Raw genomic sequence first — 20561 nt, forward strand, 5'->3', positions numbered from 1 at the left:
GTACCAAGTGTTAATAGGGTGAAATGAACGGGGAAAAAAATTGGTTTCAGACGAAATGGTCACAGACTAACTGGTGATTAGACAAAGCTATCATTGGACCAAATGGTTATTGGACAAAATGGATGTTAGACAAAATGTTGATTGATGGAATGGCATTAGACTGCATAAGGCAGACCGTGTGATGGGTGGATGTGTTGGCAATAGACAAATCTGCAATTTACCCTGTATTTGCGTATGTCATACCTCAAGATCTATAGTAGATGTGAAATAAACCATGAAAATAAAACATATATATGGGGTGTCCAAACTTCGTGCACTTTTCAAAAATATTTATCAGGCTTACATTTTTTCACGAAATATTCATAATTTATACAAAACCAATTCGAGAAATAGTTACCACATTGATGGCAAGACCGTAGTAAACTATAACATCATAGACGAAAATGTAAAGTAGGTCAACGGGGTTTCGCTGGTATCGCGATCTCAAAATTCTATTCCTATCAGCGAATGCGCGCTGTGCTGGAAAACTTTTCAGAAAAAGTGTGACCTAACTTCGCGGACCAAAGTTTTTGTGGAGATTTAAACAAAAACTCAAGCTCAAAAAGTGAAATATTTCTATCAGATTGATAGCAAAATGCTATAGAATCGGTTAGTACCACATTTAACTCAAATTTTGGATGATTTCTGCTTGCAAAATCAAATGGTGATATCATGATGCTTGTTGAGAATATCAGATTTCTTCAAAATGGGTGCTAACGGTGACAAATTTGCCAATCTTTTGTCAATATTTTCATGAATACTGAACTCATCGTAAAGAAACTTACACCAAAGCCAAGGGTAATTTTAGGTCGCTTTTCACGTTGATGATGTCAGATTTTAAGGATATTGGCTAGATAATGACCGTCCGCGAAGTATGGACACACGCAAAGTTTGGACTCACTGCCATACAGTCGATGTAAATAATGAAAAAATGCTGTTAATTTCAATACCTAAAGGAAGCCACTTCAATTAATGAATTGATCAAAAAAGGGCTCTGCATTATATTAACAATAACATCTTATTATCACCCTTCACCAATCAAATTGATGAGCACCTAGCAAGAAGGCAGAAGGTCCTGTTGTTTAAAATGTTTGGTATGAATTGACCACTGAGCCATCATGCACACTCATGGAACAATTGATTGTATTAATCTTATTGAAGGTTATTCATAAAATATCAATTGTATCTTTGTCATGTTACAAGAAGCGCCGTGGTGTAGCGGTTCTGACTCTCGCCTTGTAATCAGAGGGTCGTGTGTTCGAATCCCACCATGGCCTAGCGCCCTTTGGCAAGGCGTCAATCCACACTTTGCCACTCTCACCCAGGTGCTAATTGGGTACCGGTAGGAAACAACCGTCATTGTGGTTGGTTTAGCAAGTTTGCGCCTAACAGGCTGCTTGGAATGCTATGAATCCAGTGACCGGGTAATAATAATTGTAAAGCGCTTTGAACAGTCGTAGATTGATAAAGCGCTATATAAATGCCAATTATTATTATTATTATTATTATTACAAGAACATGAACAACCCAAAATCTTATGTACACTGCATGTACAAGACAGGACCCTTTAACATAAATGATATGAAACTGATATTTAAATAAATTTCAACCGTAAGTCTATGGGGGTGTTCCAAGAATAGCAAATTTCAGATGGAAATTTACAAGTAGTAGATCAATTTTCACTAAAGAAAATCAATTCCTATTTGTTGTTGCACGAAGCAGACCATCAATCAATTCTAAAAATTTGCAATGAAATGCATGACTTTGGATTGATTTTGGGACCTGTAATTGACTTGCGATCAATTGCAGTTTTTTTTTAAACATCCCATAAGACATACATGTACATGCATAACGTAAAAATGTAACAATCAAGTTTAAATGTCAATGGTATTTACAAGCAATTCAATTACACCTCAATATCTTAAGTAGATATAAATGTACTGTAACTACAGGGTACTGAGAGAGAGAGAGAGAGAGAGAGAGAGAGAGAGATAGAGAGATAGATAGATAGATAGATAGATAGATGGATGGAAAATTGGAGACAGAGAAATGTACTTGAGAGAGAGACAGCGAGAGAGAGATCTGAAATTAAATATTTATATAAAAACAACCTTGATACTAATACTCATCACATTCGTAATTCACTCTAAACAGGCCGACCGAATAATAACCCCCTAAAATCACCAAATTACACTGGTGATTCACGTCAGCATTTTTATTATGGCAGGCTACCCTCAATTTCAGTCTCAACCAACGGGATTGACCGCAGATGCATTACCAAAGCACCTACATGTAACGGCCTCAGGGATTATTTTCTACTCATATGGATAGAATTGACTTCATTGCCTAATTTTCTCCCAGCCACCCTTCCTTTCCACCACATCTAATTCCAACAACCAATAAACAATATACTACCGTGCGGCTCCGTTTTGCCAATATACGATAATGGGGCCCAATAACGGTGTGTGTGTACAAATTAAAGCTTGGCGGTCATTGATTACGACCGAACTAAAAGGTCAAGCTTTCGATTTTTTGGCGGCCAAAACACGTCAGGCCTCGGCTGCAGGTGAGGGTGTCTTTAATACCTGATTTGCATATTTCGTGGGAGGCGGATTACCGTAGGTGGCAAATAATTGGAGATGGCAAGTAATTGTAGGTGACAGATTATAGCGGAATTGGTGCAGATAATAAGATATGAATGAGGCTAACTAACATGCACTAGGATTTTTTATGTATGGGAAAGAGACACAGGAGTAGAAAATACTGATCTCCATGTATGTAGCTTCACAAAATTGACTATTTTCAATATGGGAATTTAGTGGAAATAGTAAATCCTATGATGCAAGAATTTTACAAACCCTGTGTAAGGAGTCATTTGAAAATGTCAGAATATTATCCAATCATAAAAAAACCTTACATATCAGATAAAACTGATTTTATGAACCTCAAGAGAAGGTGTCCACTAAAAATGTCAGAAAATTGTATATTTGTTAAATCAACCCTTCTGGAAAGAACGCAGTGTCACACAGTGTGTTCAGTGTTACACAGTGTGATCAGTGTTACAGTGTGTTCAGTGTTGCGCAGTGTAATCACAGTGTGTTCAGTGTTATACAGTGTGATCAGAGTGTGTTCAGTGTTACAAAGGGTGATCACAGTGTGTTCAGTGTTACAGTGTGTTCAGTGTTGCACAGCGTAATCACAGTGTGTTCAGTGTTATACAGTGTGATCACAGTGTGTTCAGTGTAACAAAGTGTGATCACAGTGTGTTCAGTGTTGCACAGTGTGATCACAGTGTGTTCAGTGTTACACAGTGTGATCAGTGTGTTCAGTGTTAAACAGTGTGATCACAGTGTGTTCAGTGTTATAGTGTGATCAGTGTGTTCAGTGTTATAGTGTGATCACAGTGTGTTCAGTGTTACAGTGTGATCACAGTGTGTTCAGTGTTACACAGTGTGTTCACTGTTACAAAGTGTGATCACTGTGTGTTCAGTGTTACACAGTGTGATCATAGTGTGTTCACAGTGTAATACAGTGTGTTCAGTGTTACAGTGTTACACAGTGTGTTCACTGTTACAAAGTGTGATCACTAGGTGTTCAGTGTTACACAGTGTGATCACAGTGTGTTCACAGTGTAATACACAGTGTGTTCAGTGTTACAGTGTGATCACAGAGTGATCAGAGTCATCACAGTGTGTTATATGGTGTTATCAAAGTGTGTTCACAAAATTGACTATGTAAAAATATTATTCACACTGTTCATATGCCTAAATTCAACAGTGTGATGATATTTTCACACTGTGGACACATCAACAGTGCGTCCGTTCACAGCATGTTCGTATGGTCGACTATGTGAATATGTAATTCGCACTTTTGAAAGGCTCAAATTTCACATAGTGTTTGACACTGAACTAAAATAGTGTGAACACACTGTGATACAAACTGTGGACACTGTTCTTTTCAGTAGAATAAAAAGAAACTAACAAAAAATACATAGCATTTTCTTTGCTGATGATGGCCAACATGAAAGATGTCTTCAAGATAAACATATATATGCCATCTGTCAAGTTATCAAATCTTTCCTTCATTCTTATTGACTCAGAAGCACAGGTGTCTGATTGTTATGATGGTAGCTGTCAGATGAAACAAGTTTGTCAGATAAAATGTCTGACAAGCCCTCCATGACACGCTTCCCCAAATTAAAATCAATAGTTCTGATAGGCGTTGTGGCCCAGTGGATTAGTCTTCTGACTTTGAAACAGAGGGTCATGGGTTCGAATCCTAGCCATGGCGTAGTTTCCTTCGGCAAGGAATTCATCCACATTATGCTGCACTCAACCCAGGTGAGATGAATGGGTACCTGGCAGGAATTTATTCCTTGAAATGCCACTGTGCTTTTTAAGTCTGCGGGGCTAAAGCCAGGGTAATATTTTTCAAGTCCTTTGGAAGAGCATAGGGACTTTAGGACATAATGTGACATGTGCTATACAAGAACTGCGTTATTGTTATATGTTTAATTAACCCTGGTAATAACTTCATAGATCACGCTTTTTTATGGAGTGCCAGTTGTCAACTACATGTAATTCATAAAATAAACATTATTATTGTTATTCAGCTGGAAAAGTTTTTAAAAACCAACGGTATCATAAAATGAGAATAAGAAAATAAATAGAGTAAATCAAACACAATGTTTTAGTCATGAAAGGTATTTTTTTGTCATGAAATGTACATAATGGAAATATGTGGAAATGTATATGGAAAAAGTATCACTAAAACCGGTATTTCATAGAACTGAGGTCTAAAATTATAATTTTGGATAGGGTAAGACCAAGGTTTCATACCCCTTTCATAAACCCAATTATGCGGCTAATAGCAGCATAATTTGGTCGTAAAATCGGAGGAGGACCAGAGTTATCCGCATTATTTTGATGCTGCAATTATCTGCATAATAGCGGCATTGGGACCAGATTTTGAGTTTATGAACGCATTCCCAAAGTAATGCGGATAATTGCCATGATGCTCTCTCAAGGTCACCCTTTTCCAATGCAACCCCATCAGAGGGGGCGTGTGCAGTTGCCATGACAATTATCCGCCTTTTTCAGGACGGGCGCTCGTACAAATAATGTGGATTATTTTCGAAGTTTGTGAACGCAATTTTTATTGAATTATCTGCATTACTCTTAGGCGGCTAATTGGATGGGTTTATGAAAAGGGTATTATTTTCAAAATACATGTTCCACCCGATATCTTTATGCCAACAGGTCAGTAGGCCTAATCCATTGATACTGGTATAAATATCTATTTCATTCTCTACAAAATGGGGATTTTATTTTTTACTCACCTTCTATACAATCTTCAGATTCTTTACATACTTCACTGAAGTGGCAACCTGCAGAAAAAGGGGACAAAGGGGAAATTATCATGAAATACAATCAATAAATTATGGATAAAATACACCTTCTTTAGGCAAGTTTCATTAAGATAAATATGTCAAATCAGTCCATTGATATAAATTCTTTCTAACAATATTTGTTCCTTCTTTCTAGTCTAATATCATTTCAATTGTATGCCTGTTTAGAAGAATATTCATAGTATACTAAACATATTTTATTGCAGTCCATACAAATTCTTTCTTTACATTATTCAGGACTTCTTTGTTGTCTTAGTCATATAAAATTGTATGCCTGTTTAGAAGAATATTCATGGTATACCAAAGTATTGTACTTCTGGTTTGAATATGCATCATACACATAAATCTATTTTATATCATTATATAACCTTTGATACTGCAATGACCATCTTTACTGTTGCTCGAAAACTAGAATTCTAACAAAAATAATTTTATATTCCCCAACATCATTTAATTATTCCCATTGTCATCCAAATATCATCATCATACTCTCCAATACCATCATCATTGTCATCATCATCCTCATTAGTATCGCCATCATCATTACCACCCCAATCATCATCATCAAAGCGGCCATCATTGTCCTTATAAACTTTATCTACATTTCTTTTTAAACTGTACACAAATGTACAGTAGTTCACTAGCCTTCAGAATCATAATATAATCCTATATTTTGAAAAAAAAAATCCAATGAAGAATTTATTTTACGTAGCATTCAATATCCCATCACCCAAGCCATATATTGTGTTCTATTTTCCTCCATCTTCTCATCAAATATTCCTTGAGAGATACTTCTGCCTTGAGACAACCTATGTGCGTACTTGGGTCGAAATTAGACAATACCGTTGCCGTGGAAACGCGATCCTCACCTGACAATGCAGGAATGACCTCACAAAAACTCAGTGCCCAAGAGGCCGGGGGAGAGAGATGGAGAAACAAGGAGGTGGTAATAATAGAGAGAGAGATAGAAAGAGAGAGGAAAATAAAAGCAAGAGAAAGAGAGAAAGGAAAAGAGAAATAATAAGAAGATAGCGGAGGAAGGAAGAGAAGAGATAGAGGGGTAAATATTAATCAATGGCTTATCACACAAGCAGCATCCTGCCTTGCACAAGCCTATTCGTTTATATATACCAAGTTACACACGGGCATAACAAACCGACCACCAACGGCACAAGCAGTTTTTAACGAAGAGCCGTGTTCATGTACTTGCGCCCTGTACAAATGGCCATTTATGTACACAACACCTAGCTCAAATCTCATGCATTAAAGCATGCTCAGCGTAGTCCTGCTGGAATCCTGACACACACACACATCGGATTGCCTTTAATGCATAATGAAGATCGAACCCGCTGTACGCTGCGTGTAGCAAATTCAGGAGTGCAACGCAAAGTAGTTGTATTATGTAAACATGCAATGGGGAAATCACACAAACTCACAAATTATACAAGCCTTTGTCCATTTTTTTAAGTGAGGAAAAGATAAAATTTTCTCCATACAACACAAATCATGACTATCTTTTATAGAAAACGGATAGAATTACTATACAAAATTATAAAGTAGCCCTACAAGAACCTGTGAGTGCATTTACATACATGATTGGCGATTTCAATAATTCAATACAAGGCATCTGTTTTCCTATGACAATAGTCACCCTAATCTTCACAAGACAATGTAATTTCAACACATACATGTAGTTGCATTTTGAATTTAATAGCAAGATTAAGTGGTAGCAGTGGTAGTAGTAGTAGTAGTATTACTTAGTACAACTGTAGCAGTAGTAGTAGTATTAGTAGTAGTAGTAGTAGCAGTAGTTGTAGTAGTAGTAGTAGTAGTTGTAGTAGTAGTAGTAGTAGTTGTAGTAGTAGTAGTAGAGGTAGTTGTAGTAATGGAGGTAGTACTTAGCAGCGTGGTAGTAGTCGTAGTAGTAGTAGTAGTAGTAGTAGTAGTAGTAGTAGTAGTAGTAGTAGTAGTAGTAGTAGTAGTAGTAGTGTAGTAATAGAAGTATTACATGTAGATGTTGTATATGTAGCAACAGCAGCAGCATCAGTAATTCTATAGTAGCAGCAAATATAAGCAATATCAGCAGCAATAGTAGTAGTAGAAGTAGTAGTAGTAGTAGTAGTAGTAGTAGTAGTAGTAGTAGTAGTAGTAGTAGTAGTAGTAGTAGTAGTAGTAGTAGTAGTAGTAGTAGTAGTAGAAGCAACAGTAGCAATGGTAGTTGTGGTAGTAGTATAGTCACTACTTCTACTTTCACTACTACCTACTTCTTTCTTCTCCTCCTTTTTTCTCATCGCTGCAGTCCTCCTTCCATCTTCCCATCCCCCTCCATGAATCTCCCCTCTTACTTTGTACACTATGGCCCGTATTCTGAAGGCAGGTTTAACTTAAACTCCGGTTTAAAGTTGTGGTTTAAGTATGGATAGCCAATTGTTACATAAAACACTAACAGTAGAGATATCATATTTCAGCTAATTTGGCTCTCAAATCATTCATAATTGTCTAGGAAGCATTAATAGATGATTGTCGTCACCATTGAAGAATCAGGAAAGAGCAAAAAAAAATTATAAGAAACAAAACATAAAACTCTATAAAAATTTTGACTCTTTTGGCTTTCCATAATTTTAGCACAGAATTAGACCATGGCCAAAGTTAAACCTGACTTCAGAACCTGACTCCAGGCCTATATCTTCTCTCCTCCTTCATTTAAAAGGAACACACATGGGCCGTCTGCACCATGCCGAGTTTTAAAATTAGCGCGCTATTTCTGATCCGGCAAATTATCCCAAGCTGAACAATCTTGAGATTATTTGCAATGGAGACGCAATTATCGCGCTAGTTTGTAGTATTAATCTCGAGATTGCAATCCCAAGTCAACTAGGGACTATTTGCAAAATAGCGCGCTATTTCATGAATTATTGCGCTAATTTGTAGGTGCAGACGCACTAGTAGAAGTATTACATGTAGATGTTGTAAATCTACAAAGATGTTGACTTTGTACATGAGGGCCTGTATTCTGAAGGCAGGTTTAACTTTTTAAATTATTTATTCACGGCGTCAGACCATAAAACATCGATGCCTTGCTCGAGCAGGAATTGCTTTTCTTGCGATGGTGAAGACGGGGTTTCTTGAATATCGAGATAAATCGCGAAGAGGGCCGATCGGGCTAAAATCTCGAGATTGAGCAAACTCGGGATGGTACAGCACCGCCTACTTTCTCTCTCGTCTCTCCCTCCCCTCTCAACCCCCCCCCCCCCTCTAAAACCCCTTTCTCCCCTCCTCCCCCTATCCTAACCCTCTCTGATATTCCAAATCTGCTCACAATTCAATTACAACCCACCATCAGACATCATACATTCGAAATAAAACAATTGGCTACCATCCACTCATCTATCCATCCTATGCTGGGGCCTTGGGGAAATTATTGATAAATGGATTCAGAAATTAAGGCATACATCCTCGTATGCCCCAGTTACGGTACTCAATGGCAAGGCTGATTTTGAGTAACCCAAAATCAAAATGCTACGCGGCATTCTCCGATCTTCATAATCCCTTAATATATGGATCGTATCAACAACAAGCCAGAAGGTTACTGTGGAACATGGTTTTTCCAAGTCATTTACATGTAGATCGATCCACAGTCGCATTCATGCAATTTCTTGTTCATCATACACAATCTAAAACAGTGGCTTTTTACTACTCCTTTATTTGTATTATTTTATGCATTATTTTTTGTGTTTGTATATTCCTATTTAGTTTACCTTTGTAGTGTACTTTGCACTTTTAACATATGTGGAATATAATTCGAATTTGAATTTGAAAACATTGACAGCGCGTCATGCCAGTTTTCACTGAAAACCACTGAAAAAATATCCGACATTCATGAAATGCTCCCCTAATGCTCCCTTAACACTTTTTTAAAGTTGTTTCCTATATAAGGTACAATAGGAGTACAATTCTAGACTGCTTTTTTTCGATTTGTAAGAAAGGAGTCATAAATTAAATTGTATCGTTTTAAGAAGAAAATTAGATGAAATACTTGTTAGTGAAGCAGAAGAAGAGAGGGGAAGTGGAAATGTGCAAACAACATGAAAAAAAGGTAATTTGCAACTGGTCATACACGTATAACAAGATACCAGTAGGCTTTACAATGACAATGTAAACTACATACACAGTATCTTAAAGAGTAGGATATTATAGGTCTACTGCAGTAAAAGATAATCACACAAAGAGGGCATTGTGTTCACAAATCTGAGCAAAAATGTTGACTTGAATCAAAAAAGCCGTCTGCTGCATCCCGAGTTTTAAAATCAGCACGCTATTTCTGATACGGCAAATTATCCCGATCTGAACAATCTTGAGATTACTTGAAATGGAGAAGCAATTATCGCGCTAGATCGTAGAATTAATCTCGAGATTGCAATCCAAAGTCAATTTGGGATTATTTGCAAAATAGTGCACTATTTTACGAATTAGCGCGCTAATTCGTAAACTGTGCAGACGCACTAAGGATTATTTATTCACGGCATCAGACCATAATGCATTGATGCCTCGCTCGAGCAGGAATCGCTCTTCTTGCGATGGTGGAGATGGGGTTTCTTGAATCTCAAGATTAATCGCAAAGATGCCCGATCGGGCTAAAATCTCGAGATTGAGCAAACTCGGAATGGTGCAGCGCCGCCTAATAATTCTTTCTTGATCCCAAATCTGCCAATAAACAAAACTTCATCTTGCTCCTCTTGAATAGAAGATTTATTTATTTATTTATTTATTTCACATATTTAAAAAGGGCGGCCCAATCAGTACAAACACTGGTTTTCGTTGGGGCCCTTTAATTACATAGTAGATACACATAATATATACAGATATAACAAAATTATAAATACGAACTTATGTATACTAAGAACTAACTCAAAATGTTATACAATTAAAGAATAAGGTCAAATTTAACAGTTAAAAGTTAGAAAGGTGATCGTAAACAAAGCAAATAACAATGCAGCTACAGATTACAATACTTATCTCTACACATTTGAACTACTCATGCATACACCCTCAATACATACCCACGGGTCACCTACAGCCAAAGACATTCGTACACACATTCCACCCCCACCCCCCCCCCCCACACACACACACACACTCACACATATTTGTATACACTGTAAAAAATAAAATGCTAATTTAGCACAAACAGTGCTGTACAGCGACTGCACCACGAGTGCCGGTTTTCTAATTTAAACCAGAAAATGAGCACCCGCAGCACAGCCACTACACTTGCACTGCAAGCGCCAACCAGCACCCCATTCCACACAGTGTACACATACCCATACACACCCTCACCTCTTCACTTGGACACACAAATAAATTGTATACATTATAGCATAAATTATAGCTTAAAACATAATACAATTAAAACATGGGTTCATGGCATTAGGTGTATAAACAAAACGTGGATATTGAGTGTGTCATCACGTGAGAAAATCTTTTAAAGCTCTATTGAAAATTGCTAAGCTTTGGGCTTGTTTGATTACAATCGGCAGATCATTCCAAATTTGACTACCTGAATAAATAAATGATTTCCTATAAAATTCAGTTTTACATTTGGGTAAACGTAACATCATCCTTTCAGAATTACGAGTTGTTCGTAATGAGATTTCATCAGTAAATATGAATTTGTTAGACATAATCTCAGGCGTTAATTTGTTGATACATTTATACATTAGACAGCATGTTGTCTTCCAGAACAGTTTATCGAGAGTTGGCCAACTCAGCTCTTTAAAAACAACTAATGATCGAGTATCCCAAGACTTTCTTGAGACTATATAACCAGCTCGTTTGTGTAGTTTATTCAAAATATTAAAATTTCCTATACTTCTTTGTGACCACACATTACAACAATAAAGTATGTGAGGAATAATGTAACCCCAATATATATCAGACAATTGTTTAGTAGAGAAGAACATCTTCAATCTTCGTATTACACCTAGTTTTTGTCTAACAGTTAGAGCAATGTTTTCTATGTGAGCTTTAAAATCAAGATGCGAGTCAATTGTAACACCCAAACATCTGCATTCTTCGACATATTCGACTGGATTATCGTTCAATATTACCTGTAACTTTATGTTTGGGAATCTACTTAATTTTTGTCTGGAACCTATTATCATTACTTTGGATTTATCTGGATTTAGAATCAGTTTATTGCTATCAACCCATTCATTTACTTCATGCATTACATTATTGAGTTGGAATTCTACTTCTGATGGAGTGTTTCCAAAGACGGAGATCGTCGTGTCATCCGCATACATATAAACATTTCCCTTACTTATATAATTGGGAAGATCATTGATCATAATTGTAAAGAGGAGGGGCCCAAGAATTGATCCTTGAGCAACTCCTGTGCTGACATCCATGACATTTGACTTTGTATTTTGGATTTTGACATATTGTTTTCTTTCATTAAGATATGACTTAAACCATGTAAGACATTTATCAGAACAACCGCATTTAGCCAATTTACCAATAAGAATTTGGTGATCAACCATATCAAATGCTTTGCGTAAATCAATCAGTGCTAAGCCATTCAAATACCCTTTATCAACATTGTTTGTCAATTCATCGACCATACAGATGAGGGCAGTCTCACATGAATGTTTGGGTCGAAACCCAAACTGTTTAGAATTTAGTAGACTATTTTCCGACAAATGTTCTAAAAGGTTCTTGTGAACTGCCTTTTCAATTATTTTAGACAATATGGGAAGGATAGCTATAGGCCTATAATTACATGCATGAAATTTATTTCCACTCTTGAAGATAGGTTGTATCCTAGCTAGATCCTAGATGTGAGCGGGATGCCAAAAAAGCTGCATACTCTATTCAACATGCCATGTATTATGTCATGTATGCATGTGTTGTAACTAGTAAAAGAGGAAAATATACAGTATCAAGCGTATAATTATGCTAATGTTGGCACTAATGAGCAGTTGACCCACTGATCATCTCATTACGAAAACAGGCAGTGATAGTGGATAAGTGGACAGTTAGGGATTCAAACTGACCATTAATGAGTCAGTGACTCGGCTGTCAAAGACTCACTTTAAAATTCTTGGTGTTAATCTTAACACCATATGTAAACGCCTCTAACACCATAGGTAAATAACAAACAAGTGTTGAAACGACACCTGTAAAACCTGTTAAGATGTTGGTGTAATAATCACTGCCTGGTGTTTTTAAAATGCCTCTCTGGTGTTAAGCCAAAGGTCAAGCTGGTGCTGATTCAGCACCTCTGTAGTATATTCTTATAATAAAGATGATAATGATAACATTAATAATAACAATAACAACAATAAAAGTACTACTAATAATAACAATAACAATAATAATATCATAATCATAATAACTTATTAATCATTACACCAGCATTTGTAGTACATGACGTACAAAATAAAAAGGTATTGATTTCATAAATCTGAGCAGAGATTTCAACATGAATCATTTCACTCTAATGGCTAAAACTGCAGATAAAGGTTCTTCCTCAGAAATACTGGTAGTTCTATGTATTCATTAACACACAGGATGTCCATATTTGAAAGTTCCGCAAAAATAATTGCATGCCAGCAGAAAATACCACTAAATATGTAAGAGTGAATTTCACACTTACGTGATGCTCAGTTTTATCAATGACTTTAACAAGGGTATGCTTTTAATAATTTATTTCTCATAAGATATCGCATTGACAGAACAAAAAAAAGGTTGAAATTGAGAGATTTTTCCCCATATAAAATTCAGATGGGGGGGGGAGATGACCTTAGATTCTGTTCTAAACTCAACTGCATGAATCCAATGAAGCTTGCATTCTCAGGGATGCCACTGAAAATTGCTTAAAAAAGTCTGAAAATTACATGTATTTAAAACGTCCTATTTCCTACATGAAAAATATATTTTTTATGGGCAAAAATATGTGTTAAAAGTCTGAATTCATACTAAAGTCTGAAAAGTGACATCCCTGTATTCTACCAATGGTTTCTTGATTCTACAAGCAGAAACTGATATTCTAGAAAACAAAAATCATGATGCAATCTCTTTAAAAGTCTGATTGTATATGGCAAAAAATAAAGTGGTTGAAATATTGCCAAAATTTTGTGGATGATGAAGGTTACATGTACATGTATCTTCCCACACGTTCCCAGCTAAAGATATGTCTAATACCCTTTTCATAAACCTATCCTCCAATTAGCCGCCTAAGAGTAATGCGGATAATTCAATAAAAATTGCGTTCATAAACTCCGAAAATAAGCAGCATTATTTTTACGAGCGCCCGTCCTGAAAAAGGCGGATAATCGCCATGACAACTGGACACGCCCACTCCGATGCGGTTGTGTTGGAAAAGGGTGACCTTGTGACCGCACCATGGCAATTATCCGCATTATTTGGAAATGCGTTCATAAAGTCAAAATCTTATCCCGATGCCGCTATTATGCGGATAATAGCAGCATCAGAGTAATGCGGATAACTCTTGTCCTCCTCCAATTTTACGACTTATGCTGCTATTAGCCGCCTAATTCATAGTAATTTGGTTTATGAAAGGGGTATAGCTTTGACCTTTTCTTTATTCACTTTTCTGTAAAATCTTTTAGTCCCCAGTCAAAGGGTTTACATTCAAGAATCAATGTTTCACACCCCTTGTTCAAATTCAGCCCTGACCTTTTCACCGATGCATGATTTCGGAGGTATTTTGTGAACTGGCTCATGGGGGAAAATTTGAGCTTATCAATAATTCAAGCGCTAGTTTAAGTCAGTAGCAATTATTTACCAGGGCTTCTCAATAATAAAACTCTGACAGACACAGCTGAACATGACTGCATAATGTTTATACTGACATGTAGAGTATGCTAAAAGTAATATAATAAAATAAAATAACTAGTTTATATCTGATGTTTTGAGGCTTCAGAGCCAAATAATGTCTGAACTCTGTATTATCCAGCAAAAATTTGGAATTTAATTCTTGATATTGTTCTGATGTTACGCATTTCTTGTTAGGAAAGTCTATCAGTGATTAAGCATGTACATGTAGTAAGGTTGCCAATTTGATGAACAAAAGATTTTCAAGTAAAGCTTAAAATGATTTATTTGTCCTTTACGAGACAATATTTGACTCTAATCAGATCTATGCAAAGATTTGGCTGCACCAGCAACAATGTGTACATTTATGTGTAAAGTACATGTATAGTATTGGTAGGGGGTACTAAAGCTACGCACCCGTCACCACTCAGCACACATGCAGTTTTTCATGGCAAATGCGAATGCGCACTCGGTGTGTGGAATTGTGACTGCAGAGTAAAGAACGTTTCCTATTAAATTTTTTTTACATAGACTGCAGTAAATCTCTAAATGCAGAGAAAACCCACAACTCTTTGGAATTTTGGAGTTATTTTCGCTTTAATTTCATATTATCCTATAATAATATGAACATTATTCTACAAATTGAGGCAACCGAAATACTATTTTTTTGCATGATAAATCAAGTGCGTACATGTAGCTTTAGGACCCCTTCAACGTCGGGCAGCAAAATCAAGAGGTGTTCAGAAAACACGGCGGGATTTTCGTATTAGTGAGTTTTGTGATATTTGCTTCTTGGTTTAATGATCTTTAGAATGTTAGCCACAAATTATGAAAGATGATTTGTTCAAATATCAAAATTGGCACAGTTTTTAATCGTTTCTAAACAAAGTGTGTAGCTTTACGTCCCCCCATCATACATAATAGTTCTAAAGTAACACAGTGTATATCTTCTGCAAATTTACAAGCTAAAAAATAGAAGGAAAAAAAGTTCAAAAATAAAATAAATTCACCATCACATCATATTTAAGTAATGTTTAAATAAGAATGGTTCATGACAATAATAGAAAGTAGAGCAGAAATGATCCATTAGATTTTACAACCAAAATGCACATCTAAAGAAGATGTGAAAGTAGCATAGGTGGGAGAAATTGAGAATGGAGATCATTCCAGCAAATGAGTGATCAAGGGGTACTCTAATCCCTATATCCCTATGACTTCACTGCTTTGTCCATCTTATTCTTAGAATTACTTAATTGTTAAATAACAATTTTAAAGTCGGGAGGAGTGACCATATACATGCAAAAAGGTTAGAATATACTTTTGGACATGGGTGGCAATCGGGGAGGGGGTTTGTCCCATCTCTAATATTTTGAACTTTGAACAGCAGCCTTACTGGGTTTACTCATCTCCCCCCCCCCCCTTCCCTGCCATGAAAAGAAATCTCAAGAAATCCTTGCATAATTATGAAAATGCCAGTTTGAACTCAATAATCGTTGGATTAAGCATGATTACATTTGATTATACCAGATAAAAACTCAAAAGGTGTTAAAGGAAACCAAAACCCAAGAAGAGATGCAATCTTATTGGAAAGAGAAAAATGAGAGGAACAATTTAAAAAAAGTTTCATCAAAATCGGTTATGAAATAAGCAAGTTATGGACAATCAAAAAGTCTTGTTGTACTTACTATGTGGATCCTCAAATTGGCAAACGTGCTTCAAAATGGCTGATTTTGTGGACAACTCTCCATTTGTTTTGTACACATATTTTCAGATTTTCCCCTTTATTTTACATATTTCACATTATCTCCTCCTGACCTTGACATATATGGTGTGGATTATATTTTCCCATGACATTATGTTGTGCTCAAAGGAGGGCAAGATGCAATTTGAAATATAATGAGGATAATCTAAAAATGTGTGTACAAAACAAATGGAGAGTTGTCCACAAAATCAGCCATGTTGAAGCACATTTGCCAATTTGAGGATGCCCATAAAAAGTACAACAAGAGTTTTCAAACTCCCATAACTTGCTTATTTTATAACCGATTTTGATGAAACTTTTTTTTAAATTGTTCCTCTCATTTTGCTTTTTCCAACAAGCTTACTTGTCTTCTTGGGTTTTGGTTTCCTTTAAAACATATTCTTGATGTATGCAGTCACTCTACTACCATTTTAATCGGCGATTTACCAATTTAGTACTTCAGGTGTATATTCCAGGATTCCAGATTACTTCAAAAGACATTGCAAAATAAACAAGCAGGCATGGATTTGGACTCATGAATACATGACATGAAAGATTGATAATGAGCCGATGGACTCGATGGTGATTGCCCAAGACAATCTGAAAAGCAGAAAAATTGAAATAGATGGATTGTCTGTTGAGAAGCAAAAGGGCTGAGGGGGATAAATCAGTTGTGACTTTCTTGCTCTCAACTGATGATTTCTCCCGTAATCCTCACACAGGCATGTATGATGCAGACCAGAGTCATTATCTGCCAACATTAAAAAGAAAATGAATTGGAGCAAACGATGATAGAGAATTGCAAGTAAAGAGTGTAATGTTCGGTCAGTGGCATGTGCAAAAATTAAAGTTCCAAGTTTTCAGCTATTCAGGAAACTGGAACATTCCATGGAATTTGGGAAGAAGTTATAATTTGCTTCATTTCATATAAAAAAAAAATTCAAGCCCAGAATTTTGACTTGTGAACACAAATGCACTGAACATCACAAAATCGAAGCACAATCCAATTTAAACAAACCAGAATATCACGAGAAAATCTGAGTCAAAAACACTCGCATCTGATCAGACCAGACAAGATAAAGAAATACAGAATCTCAGACATACACTGTACATGTAGATGATATTTATGCACCAGCTAGAAGCCTCAGATCATCACACCAGCAACTTCTTAAGACTCCCAAGACACATGTAACATATGGTGCACGAGCTTTCTCTGCCTCAGCACCTTCTCTCTGGAATAATTTGCCGTTAAATTTAAGAATTATACAATCACTGGAGACCTTCAAATCCAAACTGAAATCTTATCTTTTCTAACAGTATTAGTTATTGGCACTTTGACACTCATCCAAACTTTCTCATTCTTTCTTTTCGTGTGCGCCTCGGAATAGAATATTTCTAGATAGATGGCGCTATATAAATGCCTATTATTATTATTATCATTATTATATTTAAAAAGAAAAAAGTGAGGTAATGAGATAAATGATAAATGAAGAAAAACAGGGTAGAAACAAAGTGAAAGAAAGCTCTAGATAAAGAAAGAGGCATGGCAGCATTATCAACAGTGATTCACGTAAAAGGACAAACATGTGGTTTGACATTTCAAAAGGAAAAACATGTCCAAGGGACAGTTATTAAAGATGTGCTTAAAGGAGAATGAAACCCAAGAAAGTAACTTGCATGAAAACAGAAAATTTAAAAAAAAGAACAAAAGTTTGATAAAAAAATTGAGAAACAATGAGCATGATATTCATAAGCATTTGATTTCAATATTATAATTTGGAGATCCTCCCTTTGACAATGTGACAGAGAATCATGACGTCACAGAAGTAAAGGTACAACTATCCCTTTGTATTTGTACACTAAAAAACAATCTAGTTTTTTTTTCATTCTAAATATATAGTATTAAAAAAAAACTCTTTGTCCATGATATATTTCATGAATGCTTTTATTACATATTCTCCCATGGAAAAAACATCTGATCTATTGATAGACTTGATAAAAGTGAGAATTTAAGTAAAATATAAAGAAATGTCATTGGGGAGTTTGTACAAGTGTAACATCACACAGTTTGGCCATTCACATTGCCAACGGGAGGACGTCCCCATCATTAATCGGTGATCTTTTGATTCTGCTTTAAACTTTAGGAAACGCAATGACAAGAGACAAAGATGCTAACATAGAAGGACATCTTAATGATGTATCAGCATCAGGTGTTCCGGACCGCATCCATAACTCTCTTCGCCACTCTCGATGCTTCATTCTCTCTTCCTCCAAATGCCATCAGAAGTCAGAATGGAAAGGAGGAGGCAACATGGCCAATGTGTTGTGACATTTCAAATGCTTTAATGGAGGTTGAAAGTTCCTTAACTCCATCCAAGGCTGTGTTTACACGACCTCAAGCCAGAATCATAATTTGAATCATGATTCAAAACACAAACATGAATCACAATATCACAGAATCAGCGTTTAGACGACGTTCATTCCAATGCTGTTTCTACTCAGATTCGGGCCAATCCAGTGCACATCACTAGTGCGCAGATTGACAGAGGAAGTTTTTCGCACGTGTTTTGGCTCTCGAAAAATCTTGTGCTTCCAGAATTCAGTCTATACCTCATTTTGTTTACTTCTATAATAGGTTCCATATGCTTCTATTCATCTTGTTGGTTTATCCAAAATGGTGTTCGGAAGTGAATTTCAGTGTAGATCAAATTTGATATTAATACTGTTTACTCAACAACAAATGAGCTCATTGTCTGTCCAGTTAATTCATTTACTAGAACTTGAAGATGAAGACATGACCCAAAAAATGAAAAGTAGTGGACGATGCGATAACCAACACAGAACTTGAACATGACAACAAATGCATGCATATAATTATGTACATACAATGATTATATAGAGCACCTTGAGTTTGGCAAGAGTCAAACCAAAGACCGCCAGACACAGTGAGGTCATAGAATCATGATTCAAATCACGATTGCGTTCATACGACCTTTTTCGTTTGTGATTCTACAGAAACGTCTTTCCAAATGCTCCTTTTTCTGTGTTTCATGTTTGTGATTTGAAAGACTTTTATTTTCACTTTTGACTGAATGCAATTGTGATTCTGGAAAATCGTGATTTGAATCATGATTCAGATCATGATTCTAGGGTAAAAAAGTGGCGCATAAACGCACCCCAAGACTGTCAAATAAGAGTAATGGTTTCACAGCCCAAGGGGTATGACAAGCAGCCTTTTCCTTCTTTATTCTGAATATTTTATGTACATTCATCAAAGTGAACAAAATTAACATATACATGTACTTGACGTCATTGATGCCTAAAAGTCCATTTACATTGTAGTTAAATATGCCGCATAACTGACTACTCATTAATTCTTTGCCCCACCCATGCCTCCATCTCTAATAATCTTTTTCATGGTGGCCCTTCTTTGGTACCCCACATCCATTCATTCCTCCACATCTATCGGGTCTTCTTACCCCTGCTACTCCTTCTCCCTTCATTTCTTCATCTTGATCCTTCTGTTCTGTTCATCTTTTATCATCTGTTTCTTCTATTTCTTCCTCTTCTTCTATTCTTCTTTATCCTACATACACACACTCTCTCTCTCTCCTAGTTATTATCATTTTCCTCCATGTCCTCCTTCTTCCATCATCTTTGTTCTTTCTCCCCCCCCCCCCCCTCTCTCTCTCTCTCTTTTCATGTCCATATGATGGGTTACTGAGTATCTCCTGTTTTCATAGTTGTTGCATGGTTGGTCAAGGGTGATATGTGTGGACCATTCCCCTGTAGTGAACATCACGTTGTGGTAGGTCCATAAGTGAACGCAGCTGATAGAAAGAGTATTCTCCTCCTCTCTCTCTTCTTTCTCCTTCTTCTCGCCCCCTCCCCATTATCTCTAACTCTCTTCTTCTCTCACTGATGACCTACCCACCTCCTTTGTTTCATTTGCATGGTCAGCCAAGTGTGTTCCGTGTGAACATGCCCACCAATGAACACTGCTGATCATAGTTCATACCATAGACCATAAAAAACTTTAATGCATATTCTCCCCTTCTTTCTCCATTTTCCCTCTTCTTCATACTCTATCATTGCTCTTTTTCTTTCTCTCTCCCTTTGTATTTTCTTCTTTCTCTTCTTCTTCTTCTTCTTCTCCTAAGTCTTTTCCCCTCTCTCTCTCTCTCTCTCTTTCTCTCTCCAAATGATGGGCTCCTAATCACCTTTGTTGTACTTGCATCAGTTGCATGGTCAGTCAAGGGTATTACGTGTGAACATCCCCCGCAGTGAACACAGCTGATCAATAGAAACTGTCCATTAATATGAATGAGCCCTACAGCTACCAAGCTTCAAAGTATACCAGCCAACACCAACAAAAAAAACTTGGGCCAAGGGCGATATAGAAATCTTTGAATAAAAAGCCTTTAAGTTGTAAAGATACCCACTGTACAGACAAAATGGTGGATTTCAATAAAAAAAATTGTCTGAAATGGACCCATGTAATGCCCTTTTTACACAGGATTTTCTTAACCCCGGACTATT

General features: G+C 36.5%; 1 protein-coding gene across 1 annotated transcript in view; it reads right to left on the reverse strand.

Moving 5' to 3' along the window:
- Positions 1-20561, reverse strand: part of LOC121426089 (glutactin-like) — a 39985-nt gene that overhangs the window by 14090 nt on the left and 5334 nt on the right. The window contains exon 2 of the mRNA XM_041622242.1: positions 5378-5425. Within this exon, the coding sequence (XP_041478176.1) occupies positions 5378-5425 (48 nt within the window). The remainder of the gene's footprint in view (positions 1-5377; positions 5426-20561) is intronic.

This window comes from Lytechinus variegatus, chromosome 13 (assembly GCF_018143015.1).
Source record: "Lytechinus variegatus isolate NC3 chromosome 13, Lvar_3.0, whole genome shotgun sequence".
NCBI lineage: Eukaryota > Metazoa > Echinodermata > Echinoidea > Temnopleuroida > Toxopneustidae > Lytechinus > Lytechinus variegatus.